This window comes from Episyrphus balteatus, chromosome 4 (assembly GCF_945859705.1).
Source record: "Episyrphus balteatus chromosome 4, idEpiBalt1.1, whole genome shotgun sequence".
NCBI classification, from domain to species: domain Eukaryota; kingdom Metazoa; phylum Arthropoda; class Insecta; order Diptera; family Syrphidae; genus Episyrphus; species Episyrphus balteatus.
Genome location: NC_079137.1, coordinates 45,533,011 through 45,553,403, shown reverse-complemented (window position 1 = coordinate 45,553,403; position 20,393 = coordinate 45,533,011). Strand labels below are relative to the sequence as shown.

The 20,393-nt window shown below is 31.4% G+C and overlaps 1 protein-coding gene and 1 pseudogene across 2 annotated transcripts; one reads left to right on the top strand and one right to left on the bottom strand.

Moving 5' to 3' along the window:
* The first annotated feature begins 482 nt into the window (after positions 1-482).
* Positions 483-19,066, top strand: LOC129918320 (uncharacterized). Of its 2 annotated transcripts, none has more exons than XM_055998793.1 (7): positions 483-982; positions 9,238-13,175; positions 13,240-13,643; positions 13,725-14,003; positions 15,703-16,222; positions 16,341-16,537; positions 18,644-19,066. In XM_055998793.1, exons 1-7 carry the CDS (start codon positions 685-687, stop codon positions 18,732-18,734), a joined length of 5,727 nt encoding a protein of 1,908 aa, XP_055854768.1. In that variant the 5' UTR covers positions 483-684; the 3' UTR covers positions 18,735-19,066. The 2 variants fall into 2 exon arrangements, with proteins under 2 accessions (XP_055854768.1, XP_055854769.1); XM_055998794.1 differs by having other exon boundaries at positions 484-982; positions 16,350-16,537.
* Positions 3,726-4,571, bottom strand: LOC129918333 (proteasome subunit alpha type-4-like; annotated as a pseudogene).
* Positions 19,067-20,393: the final 1,327 nt, after the last annotated feature.

Genomic DNA, 20,393 nt, shown 5'->3' with positions numbered 1-20,393 from the left:
TACTAACAATTTTGCTTCTATAATGCTTTACAGAAGCAACAATTGCATCTGTAAAGCTTTATAGAATCAAAATTGTTTGTCGGGTGGCCAAGCCTTTCAACATGCTAAAATTAGCAATTCCAGGCCTGTTTTCAATAGAGCTCAAAAATGAGATAATTACGTCAATTATGTTATAAATGTAGTGTGAAAATTATAATATTAATTAAGAAATGGAGCCCATAATATGAAAATATTAAACAAATTGCAAAAAAAAAACATTCTAACTGAAATTTTAGTAATTTATACCAATTTACTTCATAATTTTCCAACTGAGTTTCTGTATTCGTCCATTTTTTTATCTTCCCCTTGAAATTCACCCATTTTCGAGTCTCGCAACATTTAACTGTTCTCATAAAAAAAATGGCATGTCAGGGTAGCTGTCATTTTGAAGAAAGTGTGCAAAAAGAATAGAAAAACTGCAGTCATTTTTGTGATATATTTCTTGTAAAAAAAAAATAAAATAAAAATAATTTAAACACAAAGAAAAAAATATAAAAAAACGAAACTATAAAATAATAATAAAAACAATACAAATAAAACTATTTACTGTATTATATCTAATAAAGAATTATATCATGTAAAATACAAAAAAAAAATTATACATAATTTTGTAGAAGAGGGAGAAAAAAAAATTTCTCAAATCAAATGGGGATTTTTGCAAAACTAAAATCACCTTCAAAAAATATTAATAACTTAAAATTAACATCAAAATCAACTCGAGACGAACAATCTGAAATAATTGAATTAGATATGAGCACAAAAGAAGCATCCGCCGATGAACGCGAAGAAGGTGAAATTATCGATGAATTCGAAGACATAATTTCATCAGATGAGGAATTTTCAATGCGAAAACGCATTGAAGAATTGGAGGCCAAAAATGCTGAATTGGAAAAAATTGCTAATATATCTGCATCGGCAATTTATGCAAGTGGTGGATATAATGGTGAGAGAGAGAGCTGGTTTAAAATTTTAAATTAATCAACAATTTTCTTGTCTTTTTTTTTAAATATATTTTTAATTTTTTTATTAGTGGGGGATTGGGGAGGCTTTTTAGAGACACAAGCAAACGCTAAGTAGATCAAATATGTTTGTACATAAATCGTTTTTTTTTTTTCTTGTTAAAATGTTTATAATGTCTATTTTGGGTTTCTTTTTTTACCACATGGGTAAGCTAATTTAGTCGATTTGAAATACATTCTTTTTCTTACTTGATTTGACCTTCATGAATAATCTTACACTGGAATTAGCTTGATATGAATTTAAGTGTTAGACGAAGTGAGAAACTAATCAATAAAAGCTTCTTAACAAAGCGATAGAGAGGCAATTTAAATGCTGATATGAATAAGATTTCATAGGAGGGTTGTATAGTTTGATATATCATTAGTTTTTAAGTTGGCTAGTGCCTGATGAAAAAATTAAGAATCATGACAAACGTGTTAATTGATTATAATTTGTTGAATTAAAATAATATACAGACTTATTAGATAATTTTTTTAGTTGAAATACATAAACTAAGAAGCTTGGAAGCTTGATTGTTTCATTTTTAGATGTTTAGAACGTCTGTAAATAACAACATTTCAGACTCTGCAACAGTTGCTACTGGAGTTCCACAAGGAACAATCCTAGTAGTGCTTCTTTTTCTTCTTTACATCAATGATATGGAAAAAGTAGTTTAGTATTCGAAATTGGTCCTATTTGCAGATTATAGTTTAATTTATTTAAGTGGAAAAGATATCAAAACTGTGATTGAACAAATTCAAAGTGATTTGAACAGTATTTTTACGTGGCTAAACATGAATAAACTTATCCTTAATACTTCCAAAACAAAATTTATGATACTCAATAAACCTGTCTCCCTGTCCCAATTAAATTCTCAAATTCAAATCAATAATCAAAACTTAGAAGAAGTATCATCTATCAAATATCTTGGTGAACATATAGACTTAATATGCAATAAAAGGTGTGTTTTTTATTACCACCGGTCTTAACTGGACAAAAAAAAAACGCAGTCGGGGCTAAGCAATTTACATGTTAAATACAACAACACTTTAGCCCCTTGGGCTTAGTTGCTTAGCCCGGAGAATTCTTTGGGCTTAACTTTTTGAAGAGTTTTAAATCTGTGCTACCAAACCATAAATTGTTTAGAATTTGTTTAGAAACGTCAAAACTGACGTTTGAAATGACAAAATAAAATAAAAAAAAAATAAAAAAAGAATTTAATTTTTTTTTTTTAAACTGAAAACAAAATCTTCAAAAACTAATTACATCTTGATGTTGGAGGTGTTCTTGCATTTTTTTTTCATATCTGAAAAGTCTCCAGGTGATATTTGATGTTCTCGCTGTAACCTATCATAAATTTGTTCCAGATTCTTAATCAAATCTTTCTTTTTGCTATCCTTTCCAAACATCGAAGGCATGTCTTTCCTCAGCTCGGCGATCATATAAGCATAAACGTTTACTGGTTGAACAGAATGAAAATTCGCTTGTAGCAAAGAAAAACGTCGTTGTACAAGATGTCAAATAAATTCGCTCAAAATGTAGAAAAGATGAACAGAATTATGTGGCGTACAAAAATGTCAATTGCCTTGAAAAAAAAAAATAATTTTAACTGAGTAACCACATTAGAAACGTCAAAAGTCATTCCGCTTGTAGCTTGAAGTAAAAGTCGACTCGACTTGTACCACAGCGAATTTCCTTGCCACAGCCACAGCTACGTATTCTGGCACCAATATACTAATTTTTAACTTTGACAGCGACACAAGACACAAGCCACAGCTACATCATTCTGGTCTACCAGTTAATCAAATCGTTGCATCAATGCTCCATAAACCCTTATCAACTGCTGGTGGTCAATCATATCAGCTTTGTTGAGTATAATACGGATTTAATCGTCGTGTCCTCTCAGAGCCTCGATAGCTCGACGGAATTCGTCAGAAATATCCAATTTTTGAGCATCGAAGAGTAGTATAATACCATCAACTTTCTCAGCAAACCATTCTAAAACCCCCGTAAAATCATAACCCCGATCGATACGTGGTTTCTCCCCGGACAGAATTCCCGTAGTGTCAACAATCGAAATTGCCTGCAAAACGGGTGACGACACTCTCGAGCATTGGAATCGATATAAAAATGCATTGTCATATTTGCTAAGTGGACGGAATTACCTCTTGGGATCAACGACCAGCGCATTGCCAGGAATAACGCCCTCCTTATCGTCATACATGACAGCAATAAAACGATCTGTCGTTAGTTCGGGGCCAATTCGAATGCCAGGGAAATCCCTTTCAAGCAAATAACGAATAAATGTGGTCTTACCAGTGGAATAGTGGCCGACTAGTAATATCATTGGTTTACCATCGAAATCGGGAGCTTCGAGTTTGGGCGAATGGAAGTCGTGGAATTGATAGTGATCCTCGAAGGGCAGCAATTTGCTGCGATAGATTTTCTTCAATTCGCCGATGACATTTTCGACAACTTCTTGGTTGGCTCGTTCTCGCTTAAGGAAACTGAACATTTTTCTGTCGGTCTTTTAGTGACTTTTGGAATTCTTTTTACTTTTTATGGACAAAAATTAAAATTAAAATTAAAAAGTTTTATGTTTGACGTTTGTTTTTATTCAAATGCGTTGGGGATAAACGATATCAAAGCATTACAATAGAATTATTAAAAAAAAAAGAAACAATGTTGCATGGAAATTCACCCTCATCCCTTAATCCAGAAGTTTAGACTTTGTGAACTTGTTTGTGGCTTAGGACTTCTGAGCAGCTTGTTTCTCTTTCTTTGCTGCTTCTAATTCAGCATCAAGTTTCTGGTATTTGTGAATCAGAACTTCCACCTCGGTATTTGTGAGAATTTTAATCACAGTTTTGCCATTCACTCGTGTCAGAGTCACCATTTCAACTTTCTCGGACGTCAACTTGTAAGTGTCTACTAGAGTTTTGCTCAAAACCTTTACAGCCAGATCTTGTGCACTCGACAAAGTAACTTTGTCGTTTTCACTAAGTTCTTGTTTCAACATGGACACAGCAGCTCCAAAGTTGTTTCCAATAAGTTGCTTTCCAGCCACCGTAGTTGCCACTGGGATCGGATTGATATAGCTGATAGCCGTAATGTTTGTCCCAGCCCATGTAAAGAATTGACACACCAAATGGACGCTTGCCACCGTATTGGGTTGTAAGCTTGTTTAATGTCACACAAGTAAGAAACCAACTGTTCGCATGGCATCGACTCGCCATAGTTGAATTGGTAGCGTTGAGCAATTACTTTTAATTTATTTGTGAGGACATTGGCGTTGAGGTTACCAGCAACAGAACATGCCATATCGTTGTTAAGCTTGTAAATCTTTTCTGAGAAAATAGCGCTGGTAAGAAGCTTGTTGATGTTGCGATGTTCTGCAGCAAGGAGGATACCATCTTCGGCTAAAATGCCAAGACATGTACCAGCATGGGAGATACATAGCTTCCATGGCATAGACCCACTTGGTAGAGGCGATCTTCTGGGGAAAAGATGGTGGTACGAGAATCATAACGCCGAGAAATTGAAACAATGTATAAAACAAAGATTTGAACAAACAACCGTGTTAATTAAAATAGTTTTTTCTTTTTTTAATAAATTTGCAAAACTTTTGCAAACACGGATTTTGGAAATTTTAATTGTCAATTCCTTTACATTTATATTTGTCTAGTCAGCTGATTTCGGAACATTTAATACGCAGTGCTGCCAAGTTTTTAGGTTACGCCCCGAGGCGTTTTTTTTGTCCAGTTAAGACCGGTGGTAATAAAAAACACACCTAAAGTATCTCAAAAATTAGGAGTTCTTAGAAGAACCCGAAGAAATATATCAAAAGATAGTGCAATAAAAGTTTTTAATGTGACTGTAAAACCTCATTTTGAATACTGTGCATGTAACATAACACAAAAAAAACATGTAACATAACACAAAAAAAAAAAAATGCGTGTTATATTAAAATGTGATCGTTATTCCTCTTCAACTGCAATGTTACAATCATTAAATTGGTTAGATATAAATCATAGACTTTTCATGATGGCAAAGGTGTTTGTTTTCAAAATAAAACACAATATGTGTCCTGGATATCTGAAATCAATAATACCTACAAATAGAAATATACAATATAGTTTGCGAAACATTGAAGAATTCAACATCATTCGAACGAGAACAACAAGAGCATAATCCAGTATAATCTATATGGGACTACAAGCATTATAATAATCTTCCACTGAATATAAGAAATTTAAACAATTTAGATCAGTTTAAAAATCAAGTAATTATTTACACAAAATCAAATATTTAATGTTAAATGCTTTTTATTTTACTTAAATTACTGATAAAAATTTGAATGTAACTTTATAAAAAAATTGTAAATTTCTTTTAGACCTTAATGGCCATTAGCCAAATAAATTACAAATTAATAAATGTTTACTACATCATTCTGTCTACATTAGGGTGGTCCAATTTTTTGGTTTTTACATTTCCGTTGTTCCCCACTCAAAAATTAGTTGCATATGTGTTTTGTATTACACACGTGAAATTTCAGCTTTTTAGGTGAAGTGTAAGTGGGCGCTCAACAAGCTCAAAGTTTTTGCTCGCATGCTGTTATAGCCTAGTAACTAACTCTTGTTTTGATTTATCAAGTGGATTAAGTTATGATGTGGTAAAGTTTTTCATAAAAAAACCAATAGTTAAGTGATATTTTCACAGATAATAACTTTTGTTCATTTAAATTCGCCTGTAAGTATTTTTTGCTTAAAGTTAACTTAACAAAACAGAATTAATCAATGAAATACGAGCTAGTGACTCAAAACCAAAGAAACATGAAAATCATTTACATGGTTGTCGTTAACATGCGTGCTTATCATGTTTAAGCCAAATTCCAACCTCAAGCCAAGTCCTAATACAATATAATCAGATATTAAGGGTAAGGTAAGGGTAACAAAGTCTAATATTCCAAAGCTGATGAGCGCCTTCTTCCTTTTACTTTTGAGGGCTAAAACTTTCAGCATGTGTTGGTATTGATGTCTGAAGCAAAATAATGCGTGGGGAACTAATGAATTATATGGTTTATTTTTTTGCCTTATAACGTGGACCACACTAGTCTACATACACTTGATGTTTGCTTCAAGTAAGTTTGAAACCTTCTGTAGTTCATTTAAAAAAAAAATCGTGTTACACTGCATTCAATTTATTATTTATTTATTTTGATGTCTGATTTTACATACTAACTTAAAGTTGCAATCTCAAACAGAGCCAAATGTAGATTCTCATATAATTAATTATTATAAACATAAGTTTATATGCAGAAATGGATGAGATCCATATGGTAAGATGAGACAAACTTTCTCACAAAATGTGAAATTCTGGTAACCTTGTCGGTCAGTTCCTTTCAAAAGAAAATACTACCAAAAAAGGAAATTCATTCTAAAATCAAACACAGACTCTTGTCGTCATAGTCAAGAACAATAAAGCCAGGAAATAATATTTTTGGTTTAGTAAATAGAATATTTGTTTTTACTACTGGTAAATCCAATTGGATAAAATTTTCTACTACTCGATCACAATGCCTAATTAAGTCTTTAAATGCATCTTTTATCACATGCGAAAGTGTGAAATTCCAGGAACAGATTGTATCCGATTGAAGTTTTCGAAATCCTATACCACATGAAAAGTTGAAGTGTATTTCTTGGTATATTTGAATCAAAGAACATTTTATTTTGATGTTCCTGATGAGTGAAAATATAACTTGTGACTTTTTAATAGGAGAAACCACATTGAGCCCTATTTCATCGTTAAAAAAGAAGTGTTAAAGCATAAAAGAAACTAATCTATTATGATACAATTGAACTTAAATTTGAAATGTGAAGAATAATCATCTTTGTTTGTAAATAAATATTAAAGAAATTGTCCCTCAATTATCTAGTATTTGTGAACCAGTATACTGGATTTTTCAGTAGGACCATGCTCGGTAAAACATTAGGATGAAGTTCAAAATTAAAATTAAAATCTGCAATAGTAAACACACCTAAACCTTGTTTAAAATGTTAAGAAATAGCTAGCCCGTACCTATAAAATTTGTGATCGTCGATTTTATGACAAAAATTCTTTAACAGTTTCGGAAAGAAATTCAGATAGATTGCATAAAGAGATTAAACAATGCAATTTTGTTATTTTTTTTATGAATAAAAAAAGGCCACTATCCAAATAATATAATGAGCAAAATACTTTTTTAAGAAGAACTTGGTTTAAATTAATTTCATGAACCACTTTTTCATCATTCTTTTTATGTACCTATTCTGATGAAACACAAAAATCAACTCAGTTTTTCCATATGCTTTGCCATAGAGAAACAAGAAAAATAACCACATGTTCTGAAATTTTTTTTTTTGTTGATTCTGCTAACATCTTATAAACAATGACTTGACACCAAAAAATTATTATTTTTCTTAGACTCTAAGGAAAAAACGAATACTGAGCATCTAAAAAGTTTTGTACCTATTATAATTAAAAGGAGTTTAAGTTTGTGGATATTTAAATGCTGAATTCTGACTGAATTTCAGGATGTTTCTTAGTGTAACCAAGAACATTACATCCATCATTTCATTAAAATAGAAATAAACGATTTTTTTTTCATATAAAATTTTTACATTCGCAGACAAATAATTTACTACAGTGTCAGACAACCCCCAAGGTATGTTGAGATTTTCCCAGTGAAAAGGCGATGCTTAAATACGATTGTATCTGTCTTCTTAAAAATACGCCTTATATTTTTCGGAAACAGAATTATTGTGTAATTCAGTAGTTTTTTTTTGCACTAATCCTCAGTTGAACTAAGGAAAATACTGTTTGTCTATATAAATATACATATATATATAGCTGTTGAAATATTTTATTTTAAGTATGAAGACGTTTTTTCCAAACAAGAAAAAAATTCCAACCAAACTCGAACAACGAAAACAAACTTTCTTGCACAATGCGCCGCAGCCTGACAGTAATAGAACACCTCCTGTGATTCAAAGTTTTCTTTGACAAAGTATTAAAACATCATGACTTAAACAAATTCGCTGATCCAGATTATTTTTGAAAAAGTGTTCTTCAATATCAATTAATCCTGACGTTAACCAGGGGTCCGTCTTTTTCATAATTTTAAAAGAACCAAAGCTCAAAACAAAAAATATTCGATGAGGAACGATTAAGAAAATGGGTTTTAATTAGTCTAATCAGTACAGTCTTCCCAACAAAGATTGCATTACAAACCTTATGGGAAAGTTTTTGTCAAATCAGTGAATACTATCGATTGCCCACAGCTCTCTACGAAAAAAATACATTTCTGACAATCACAAACTGAACCACAGACTTAAGGATTACATAATTAAGGCTTGTTTCAACTTTAAGAAGTAAAAAACTGCTCCATAAATTTATTTTGTTTATTTTTCATAATTTGTTATTGTGAAATCTTCCCAACATAGTGATAAAGATAACGCTGGTACTGTTTCAAATCGCCTTGTTAAATTTATTTATAGTAATGCGGCATCGCTGCATGAGCTTTTATATGCAATTGATTTTAGCAGTGCGCATGAACGAAAGTGAGATGCAACTGTCTGCACCAAAAAATGTTTTGAAATTTTTGATTGCAATCTTTTCTTCGGTATTCAAAAATTTTAAAAATTGAAATTTTTTCCGGCGCCTAGTACAATTTTTGATATAATAAACAGACTCTTCGGCTTCGGCCAAAACTTCGGCTTAAAATGGCCGAAGCCAAGGTTTGGCCGAATGTTGTTTTTTTTTGCCGAATTCGGCCGAAACCGAAGCTTCGGTCGGGACACTATTCGCAATATTATAAGTGTCAATTTCTCAGCGTCGACTGCCTACAATCTTGATTATCGATTCCTCTTTTAAGCCCTAAAACAGATTTTTGAAGCTAGGACTGAAAATGGGGTACATATTTTACTTATTTTATACCGAACAGAAATAATTTCTTATAACTCATTAAGTGAAAAACAAAACGAAAAACATAAATGCAATAAAATTTTAATAAAATGAACTAGAAATATAAGATTTTTTTCAATACTTGTAGGACTACTTCTTATTTTTTTCTCTCTTTATCGACATTGAAAAATCCTTATTTTTTCATTGCATATCATTAGTGTTTGGTTATCTCATTTAATTGTTATTTAACATTTTCAGATTATCCCAAAAAAGACTCACATCATCTCGACCGATACCCGCTTGTATCGATTGATATATCTGACGATGAAGACTACCCACCAGCTCCTAAAATGCCACGCATTTCAAAGCGTCGCAAATCGATGCAACATTCATCTTCACGTCATTCATCAAAACTTCTCCATACAAGCAGTGGGAGTAGTAATCGTCGAAGAAAACGTTCTTCTTCACCACCACCAGCGCCATCATATCGTCAATCTGATAAACTATTACTATCACTTTTCCACGAAAGAGTTGCCTCACAAAATTCACATTCATCTAAACGCAAACGAAAATCTAAAAAGACCCACACCAAATCGTCCAGGAGAAAATCACGAGAATACAATTTCAGTGATTCCAATGACGATTACTTTGATAGTTACAATGCTGATGACAATAGTCATGAACGCTTAAATACTTCCGATTGTGATAAAAGTTACTCGCTAAATAGAGATGAATTAAGAGTGGCATTGGCCAGAAATACCCACCGAATTGAACAACATGCATCGTTAAAAGATCGTTTGACTAGAAAAAAAGAAAATACAAATACGTTTAATTTTGTGTCTTCTGTAGAAGATTTGCCTCCACAAAAAGAAGTTGTTGTCGATTTGGCGGTACAAGAAGATGAAGAAGAGGAACAACAACAACAAATTGAAAAACCAAGTTCGCCTGTGGAAGAAGAAAAACCAGAAAGTGAGGATAACTTGGAGGAACAAGAATTAAGAATTCTTGCCCTCAAGTCAGCAGTTTTGAAAAAACACATGGTTCGTAAGAAACGTAACGAAAATGTCGCCTATTCTCCATCTGATTTTGATGAAATCTACAAATGCATAAATGAGTCACCTACATTGAATAACATTGATGAACAAGAAACATGCAATAGTATGGAAATCAGTCCAGTTCCTTCGCCAAAGATGATTCTAAGCGATGATGGAGGAGGAATCGATACAAAACCAGTTGATATGGATATCGCCAATAGCGATAGTGAATGTGAATTGCCATCGTATGACAAGTGGATTCCTATCGAACAGATTCCTCTACCAAATAGCATTGAAGTAAACGAGGAGATTTATAATCCAACTCCAATGCGATACAACAACAATCAACAAAACCATTTAATGCCTCCAGATATGAGATTTGAAAGTGCATCAGTTTCACCAAAGAATTTCGATTCCGATGTTGATGAAGAAGAATTTGCCTTAAGAGCACTGCTATTGGCCAAGATGAACTCACCGAAAGTCAATAAAAGTGTCAAAGAACCACCTCCGAAAATAATCCAGCAGGTACAATCACCTGATCCAGATGTTTCTCTGGAAGCAGAAGCATTAAGAAATTTCCTAATTGATAATATGAAGAAGAAAGCTAAACCACAAAATTCATCAGCAAGTGTTCTTAAAGAAGCTGTTCGACGACTTACAGGCAGAAATGCTTCATCTAGTCCTACAGATAACTCAAATCAAATCAGATGCCCAGTAAAAACTTCTGATGAAACCGAAATGGAACTCAGTCAGGCAATAACTGATATGGCTAAAGTCAAAATAGGTTTTGAGCAAAAACAAGATACTAGAAAAAATGAAGTAAGTTCTGGTTTGATTCGAGTGAGAAATTTTGAAAGTTTAAGAGCTCCTCAAAGAGATGCGGAGCAGAGTAGCAATGTAATTCCAAAAATTGTAATCAATCAACAAAATAGAAATTCTAAAGAAAATCCAATTTCCACGAACAATCAAAAGACCTCCAATGAACCCGAAAAATTCCAATCAATCAATTTTGGTGCGAACAAAATTCTTGTTAAGAAAGAAACTCTCTTAGCAAAAGAAAATAACTCCAATAATGTTTTGAAATCTGTTTCAAATGAAAACAATAAATCAGCTAATGTTGCAATACCTGGTAAAACTGCAAAGACAATCTCTCCAAGTATCTTAGAAGTAGTTACTCAAAATATAGCTGTGAAGGCCAATTCTGATTCGAAGAGAATGGGACAGATTGAGAGTAATAAAGTTGAATGTCAACCGATTCCAGAGATTTCACCAAGTGAGCTTTCGACATCAGATATAATTGAAAGCAAACAAGAAAAAGAAGTTCCTAATAAAGAAGTGCATGTGAAAGTTGAAAAGGAAAAATCTAATGAGAATGGAAGTCTTACATCAAAATTAGAGAAACAAATTCCATCAAAGACGGTTGTAATTCAGGAAACAAGCGATTCGAACGATGTTGCTGTTGTTGAATCAGAAAGTTTAATTCAAACTTCAAAGATTGTGAAAGAACGAGTCTCAACACCTAAAAACTATGAGGATGTGGATCCTAAAGAAACTGAAGACAAAATTTCCAAGGTATCAATAATCCAAAATAAAGATCAAGAAGATTTACCAGAGAATGAAGCACTAACCGAGAAAGATGATTCTGCAGAAAAAGAAGCATTTACAGAGAAAGAAGGAACTAAGAATGTGGTTGTGAAAAACGTCGATGAAATTACTTCTAAGACAAACTTGGAAAACATTGCATCCGCACTTATTGAAAAGGAGCAGAAAGTTACTATTTTACTTGAGCACAAAATATCAGATGTAGCTTTGGAAACTAAAGACATAACAAAAGTGCAGTCCGTAAATGCCTCAATAGTTTTGAAGCAAATTGGACCCACAAGAATTGTAGATCATAAAGATATGGAAAAAGATTTAACGAACAAAGCTTTAGAGGAGAGTCCCAATAAAGAAATAGTTTCAGAAGCTACTAAATCTGTATTAGAAGTTGATACTACAGAACCTTCAGAAGCAGGTGTTAATCAATCTTTGTTAATTCAAAAAGTTAACTCAGAAGATGTTGTGAGTGATACAAAAATTTCAAAAACCAATGTTATACAAGAAATAACCTCAGAATTTTCAACCATTGAAGACAGTTCAAGTACAAGCTATTCAAATTTGGAAGAAACTATGATTGATGTAAATTCTAATACAACATCAAAATCAGATGTGAAAACTATCCAACATAAAGAAAAAATTTGCAATGAACTCAATGAAAAGCAAATTGTTCTTGAGTCTATCTCAAAACCAGTTGAATCTTCTAACACTTTTGCTGTATCGCCGCCAACAACCAGTCAAGTGCAACTGAGCACAAAGTCCATCGAAGTCAAACTTCAACCGAAAAAAATAGTTGGAACAGGTAACAAAGCGGTTCAAACAAAAACACAAAATGTATCCAAATCACAAAGCATACAAAAAGCTACAGAAAAAGTCCAAAAATCCGACAAACCTCTAATTAAGAGTACCATGTCGACTCCTACAAAAATACTTCCATCTACTACCGTTGTGGTTGCCCAAAAACCTATAACCAAACTTCCAACTCAACAACCAATAACAATTCGAACAAAAATTGTCAAACCCAACAAAGTTATCAATCAACAACAACCAATGGAATTAAAACGTAAAACAGTTGATACAAATCTTCCTCAAACTAGTGTTCCACCAAAGAAGCCAAAAACCGATGATACCAATCGTTTAATAACCACAGCCGAAATTCCAAAAGTTCCTGACTTAATCATTCAATTGAGAGCATCAGAGAGTGAAAGTGAATACTCAGAGTTAGGAGCTGAAGATATGGAAGAAGATGAAGATGAACAAGTTCATAACTTTTTCAATAGAAGCATTACAATTGGTAATGAATATTATGATATAGCAAGTCCGATAAGTTTGCCAATGGAATCACCTTGCAATACACCAACAAACTCTGGTTCACCAATGGTCAGTCGAACACAAACGCCACAACCACCTGTTGAAAAATCAATTGTAAATGATTACTTTGAAGCGAAATTGGAACAATTTTTGAAAACTGTTCGTTCCAAGGTTTCAGTCTCAGATAATAATACTACAATAAAATCAACATTGTTTGAGGGACAAGAAATTACCTCGACAAATAGTACGCCAGTGGTGAGTTGTAAAATTTGTATAGTGCATTTTGTTTTTTTCTTTTTGTTTAATTTTTATATTTAAGGCTGTCCGGCATTTACCTGAGTCTTCGCAGCAAGAGTATCGTCGTTTAATAAATCGTATGAAAATGTTAGAACGTCAGAAACAAGCTAAGAATTTGCAAGTTCAGGTTAAAGCTAGTGATGCAGGAGCGGGAAGTGAATCAAGGTCGGGTTTAACAGATGGAGATAGTAAATTTCTTGTTCGGAAAGTTTTGGTTAAAAATGCTACAGCTAAACCTTCTCCGATTGTGATACAAAAATCATCATCACCTGGAAAGACTGAACAACAAAATATTCAAAAACCTTCCACTTCACCAAAATCTGTAAAGAGTCCACAAAAATCTAATACTTCTCCAGTATCTCAAGATACAGCAAAATCTAAAGAGAATCTGCTAGTATTATATGAAAATTCCTATCGCAAAACAGGGTAAGTTTTTTTTTTTTGTATACAAAACAAAAACTATAACATGATCATGAAACTTTTCCCAATTTTGTTCTCTTTTTGTAGTGCCAGCATAATTGCCAGTTTAGATAAAAGCATTCAAATGGTGCAAGTGGCAAAAATAGCCAAAATGGGTAAATTAAAATGTGAACAACGTTTGAAAGAATTACGAAAAGAAATGGAAGAAGTACAAAAGAATCTCAAGACACAACAAGAGAAAATAACAAAGATTTATCCAGAAATTTGTAATTCTCATCGAGCAATCGAATCGCTTAAAACAAGAAGAACGAAAATTAATAAAGCGGTTACTGCACTGGGAAAGAGTGTAATTGGACCTAATTACAGGTTTGTGAGATAAGACGCTTCGAAAAACTTCTAGAGCGTACGTATTAATGATATATGTTAAATCTTAGAAAATATGTATTTAAATATTTTAAGTTTCATAAAAAATGCATGCACTTAACAATTAAAAATAGGTGTCAGTAAAAATTTCTGTCTGGTTCAATTGATAAACTGGAAAAATAACATTATTTGGGGAAAAGGGAAGATCATAAGTCTCCCACGTGGTTCGGCGGGTTGACGTCAGAATGTGGCGGCAAGCTCATGATTTTACAAGAGTTCTAGGCCCAGCAACTGAGTTGTTCGTGTTCTCAGAAGATACTAGTGAACTAATTAATACTGACATCTTCAACCTTCACCGCTCCTAAAAGCTCCAACTGATTTAGTTAGTAAGGAATTTCCTTGCATAATCATGGTATCACAATGGACCAATAAGTGGTCTAAGTGTGAATTGAAATGTAATTGAAAAATTCCATTTAAAAAATTTGCCAGTTTCCTAATAAACTGAGTTTTATAAGGAAAACTGCTCTCTGTTCTGAAGAAACAGAGAAGTTCAATTTGAAATACTATTGTTTCAGTGCAGACATTCAAGGAGTTATTCCTGATATTAAATAAAATGCACGACTGGGTCGCACGTACTTACTCTTATGGTAAAATTAACTCTTATGTTTAAGGTTTTCATTGAACAAAATTTGGGGAAATTTATAATTTGATTTTTAAGCAATTTCTTAAGAAATGTAAAAAAAATATAAAATCTGGTTTTATTATACGTATATTAAACACCGTTTTAAATAATCTTTTACACAAAACCAAGTATGCTATTTGATTTCTTGTATAAAAGGGAATTTTCAGAATAAAAAAAAAATTGGAAACGGTTGTAGCCGTTTTTTTTTTTAATTTTCTAATATTTAAAAAAAAAAAAAAATAGTTGGTAGAAAATATTATTCAACAAATAAAGACGAAATTTCGATAAAATATATAAACCCATTTTCAAAAAAATGATTTTTCAACAAAAAATTTTGAAATACGTACATATTTTCAAAATTCCAAAAATGTGTTTTTCGAAAATTTTGTAAAATTTTTATAAAACGATTATTTTAAACGTTATAAAAATTTTGGCTGAAATCAGCTATAGTTTACGAGAAATTCATAAATAAAAATATCCGTTCTATAACAAATACCGGTACAAAAAATACTTTATTTATTTCAAAAGTTGGATCTTTTGAGTAACACTACACACAAAAATTTTAATCAAAATCGTTAGAGGCGTTTTCGAAGAAAAGGAAGTTTTCTATTTCCGTCGTTGTATGACAGGTACCGTTAGTTTTGGTCTTAAAATGCTTTGGTCCAGTTAATGTTTATTTTGGCCGTAATTTACAAAACAATGAACATAATTTTAGAGTTTTAATATTGATATACGATTTTAAAATTTCAAGTATTCACAAAAAAATCGAGTCTAATACCATTTAATTTTTCCTTACAACCTTCCCTTGAATAATACTTAATGAATACATGATTTAAACATGATTTTATCCATGATCCATTTTGATAGTTTTTATAAGTTAAACGACCGATTTGATAATGATTGGTGAGGGGACAAACAAACTTTTCATCTACCCGACCCATATAAACACAACATATTAAACAAAATAGCCAAAAAAACTAACACATTTAAACCTATTTTGTTTATTTCTTTCACACCTAGCATGAAAAACGACCAAAAATCCATAATATCAGAGAGGTCCAAAAAGCTTGCAGCAGAAATCAAATTTGTAAATACAATGAAAATAAGTGATATAGAGGCGGCACTGGCAACTCCAAAGCGTACAAATTTACCTGAAAATGCCAAAACAATTGTTGCACCTGCTCAACAAAATATAAACAAAACAATAGACGAAAAACATCCGGCCAAAAGTTTACAAACACAAGATCCTCCTCAAAAAGATAAAGAATCAATAGAAATACAAATGCCCGCCAATAGTTTACAAGAACAAATACCCGCCCATACAAGTAATATGGCACCATCGTCAACGTTATCGCCATCATCACCAACAATTGAAAATGAAGTGCCTGCATGTGATAGTGAAAGTAGTCCTGAAAGCTTGAATAAAACTGTGCCTGAAGATATAGAAGAAGATCATATGAATATTACAATTGTACCTGAAATACTGTCCAACAAAGATGATGATGACAAGGCCAGCTCTACTACTACAAATGGACACGAAGTGGGTGTAGTTCTACAACAGATATTCAACTTCTACCATTTATATTTTTTGTTTCCTTTCGTCTTGATAGGAATATAGTTTTTTAATTTTTATTCTTAACTTGATTTTTTGTAATGAGTTTTTGCAGGAGGCGTTAGAATTGGAGCAGTCAGTTGTTGTTGTTGGTGGTGATAATGATAATAAAAATAATATTGAACAAGCCCCCGATCAAACAAACATGGATGAGAATATTGAAGAAGAAAATGGTGACTTACAAGTGGGCAGTGCAAAACTTCATGATTATGTCTCCCCATTGAGTCATTTGCGAGATGAGAGGTGTGTAAAATTTAGTTTATTATATAATTTTGTATTCTTCTTGTATTATTTTGAGTTGAAAATTGCTGTGTATAGGTAAGGATTATTGCAACTTTAGTTTTATATTATTTTGAGATTTTCCATTTAACTAATCTGCCTTGTTCTAATTGTCAACTTTCATTTTCAATGTGATTTCAAATGTTTGTTTTCGTTGAAACAAAGGCAATCTATTATAATAAATTTATAATAATTAATTTTATGGCGCCTAAATGAGTGCTAAACTTTGAACGTTAAGTAAGTTGAATCTCCTTTGGAATGTTAGCAAGGTTATTTAATGAAGTCATTTTGTATTCAAATGCGGTTAAAAGAAACGATAACTTTTAGGTAGAGCCAAAGAAGATATTTTATTATCCGTTTCATATTTATTTAAAGAATTAAGGAATGAGTTGATGACAAATTGAAGCAAATTTTCAGAGTTAGGTGTGGTTTGGTGTTGCTAGGGCTGACTGTAAGTTTTTCAGCCAATTACTTGCGGCTGTGATGAGAGACCAAAACATTGATGACTTTTTGATAAAGCTTTTTGTGGTGCCCTGTCAAACCAAATGCCTTCCGAATTCATGTTTATTGTTCTATAAATGGGTACCGTTATATAATAAATAATTTGTATTTTGTTTTTAAGAAATTAATAAATTAAAATACCCCTGAAGAAGCCGGAAAAAAACCGGAGAAACATCGGGAAAATAATGAATACGTTTTTTATTGATTGCAAAAAAGAATCGTTCCTTTTCATATTTTATATTTTTTTATAAACTTAATAATTCAAGTGGTAGTTCAGAACTCAAACTTTCTGATTCTAAAATAAGTACCTAACATTTCAGACATTCAATTTTTCTGTGTAGAAAAAGTGAAGTAAATCGGAGCTTTTTGGAGTAGATTTTTTACTTGCGATATAGGTACTATAGGGCAAGTTTAGGATTCGTAAAAAAAATCGAACTCGAGATAACAATTTTACATGACATTACGATGATGGAGAATGCCAAAAAAGTGGGTCCGGCAATTCTGTCTGTCTGTCTGTCTGGATAAAAGGGATAAATTCTCAGATCCATGGGTCTTGGTTTTAAATTCCGTTAAATGTTTACTAAAGCGGATATTCCCGAAGGCAAAAAAAGCAGTTTGTTAAATTTAATTGTAAATTTAGTTAAGATTGACAAAGATGTGGATTTAAGAAAAACTATTTTAGAAAAATATTGTTTAATTAATAAAACGAGATTTTTTTAATCGGATGATTGAGACCAAAAATGTTAATCGTGATGAAAAGGCGAACAAGTTCAATTTTGGCACACCCGCTTGATTTCAATCCGTTTTCGGCTAAAGTTAAAAATAGTTTTCTGACCTAATTAGTTTTCAAAGAAGCATTAAAGCTCTTAAAAAGCCATTGGTTTGTTCATAAATTCCACAAATTTGATTAAATTCGTATAGTTGCGCTAATTAGCGATCAGACATAAGAGAACCCCCAGTGATTTCCGCATAGCTATAAAGTGGGTTGTAATTAATGTAAATCATTAACTAGGATCATAACCTCGCATGTTATGGATGGGTAAACTGAGTGATAGCATGTGATTTTTTTTTTTTTACTTTGTGCAGCTATAATACTGAACAAAGAAGTATTTTCAATATGCAGTTGCACTATCACACAACTGATTGTTTTAAATATATATATCTTCAACCGATGTCAATCCATCAGAATTGACTTGTTAAAGAAAAGTTCAATTGAATTATTGGTCTCATTTTAACACTTGCAATTTCTTATCAATGCACAGCAACGACAACGAGGATTGTCTGTTTTAATATAAAAAAATTTTATAAAATATACAACCAATTAATTTATTTCTATTTATATAAAGAAATTGTATCTTTTATTAAAACAGACAATCCAACTAGCAAGTAGATAGTATATTTTTATTTTATTTAAAAAAAAAGATAGAAAACAATAATTCTATTCTTGGCTATTTTTATTTAAATTGATATTATAACAAAATTGGAACATATTTTTCTCCTTGTGTTTCGTTCTTTTCTCTTGTTTTTTATTTCATGGTTTTGTCTCTGGGTACAACTCGTGTCACACAGGCACATTAATCCGAACGGTGTTGTGTGTCCGTATCAATTGATGGGTCAGTGCGATGATAAGGATTGCAAATATATGCATTTGGAAGACTAAAAAACCGAATGATGGATGTGCATGGATGATGAAGGGTGCTTCTTCTTCTTCTTTGTGGAAATATGGTCGAATCAAGCAAAAAAAAGAAAAAAAGAAAACCAATCAAGAAACGTCTGCACTTTTGTTTCGTTTTCTTGCTTGTCTTTTGGTTTATACTTTTTTTTTGTTGAAATTTGAGGTGATATTGAATGAAGACTTAACTAACGGTTTGTGGTGCCATTTATGATATTTCTTTCTCTTTGAAAGAGAAAATAAAACAAACCGCTACTCAGGGTAAGTTAACTGAACTAACATTTAGTAAATAAATTACAAAAAAAAAAAGAAAAAAAAAATGAATGTCTATTATACAGTGAATTATTATTCTTTCTTAAATATTTTTTTCATTTAGCCCTGATTTTTCAATCGTCAGTTAGACTATCAGAAGAATAAATGTCAGTATAAAAAAAACTTTTACTCCTAGGAATAAGCTCTATCTGAAGTTTATCTGACTATTGAAAAATTGGCCCTTAATTTAATTATTTTCTTAACTAAACTAAATTTCTGAATAAATAACTTTTTTTTTTATTTAATTACTTTTATTTTTTTTTGGCTGGCAACAATATATTCTTACAAGTAGATAGAATATTTTTGAAACCCCAATTACAGTTATTTGTTATTTATACATATTTTCCAAAATTTTAATTTTAAATAAATAAAAAAAAGAAACATTCAAATATGTTATGCACAAGCAAAAACGCCTACACACTTACATACATATATATATATAAATCTATATCTTATTTTTATCCTTAAAAAAAAACTATTATAATATCCTTTTCAAAAGTTTTTATTTTTTTCCCTCAGAAGAATAGAAGTTTCAAAATAAAGCATTCGATGAAAATTTAAAAAAAAAAAAGAAAAAATAAAACAAATACCTACACATAAAGCAAAGAAAATTCTAAATTTTCTTTGTGATTAATTTTTGTTTTGGTTGTTTTGTGATTGATTTCTTTCTATCCATGCGGAGAGAAATTGTCTTATGAATGCACATTTGTTTCGCTTAGAAAATGCACGATTTTATGGTGACAGAAATATGAATAATAAACAAAAAAAACGTTCAAAAGTGATGATCGATCAGCGGTAAAAAATTGCATACAAATGAATTGATTATAAAATTCAAATTTATTTTACCAAATATTATTTTAATTTTTTTTTTTCAATAATAAAAATTTATGTGGTTATTATATTTAATATTTATAAAATTAATTTTTATTAAAAAGGGATCGTACTTCAAAGATTTTTTTTGTTAAAATAGTTTTCTAGTGTATTTTTTTTTTACTTTATGCATACATCAATTCATTTTTTTTTTTTATTTTTTTTAAGAACAAGGTGAAACATTGTAAATGTTAAAATTGAAAAAATGAAGAAATATAATAAAAATAAAGAAATTATGTAAATAAAAAAAAAATGTTTTGTGTTTTATTTCATTTACATGAATATGGAAAATAAGAAGCTATTCTGAGATTTTTAAAAAAGTTTTTGGCCTGCAGAAAATGGATTCAATCTGAATATTTAATTTTATTTTAGGTTTTTATTTTAAAAGGTTTGGACAACATTTAACTTTTAGACAAGACTTGAAGAATTGAACTTGCATAGAGTTATAAGCCTTTAATTGTGGCT

Bases quoted from the DNA above. Each gene is read 5' to 3' on its own strand.
- LOC129918320 (XM_055998793.1), top strand. From the start codon at position 685: ATGGGGATTTTTGCAAAACTAAAATCACCTTCAAAAAATATTAATAAC. The intron at 13,644-13,724 runs GTAAGTTTTTTT...CTCTTTTTGTAG, and splicing joins AATTCCTATCGCAAAACAGG to TGCCAGCATAATTGCCAGTT. The intron at 14,004-15,702 runs GTTTGTGAGATA...TTTCACACCTAG, and splicing joins GTAATTGGACCTAATTACAG to CATGAAAAACGACCAAAAAT.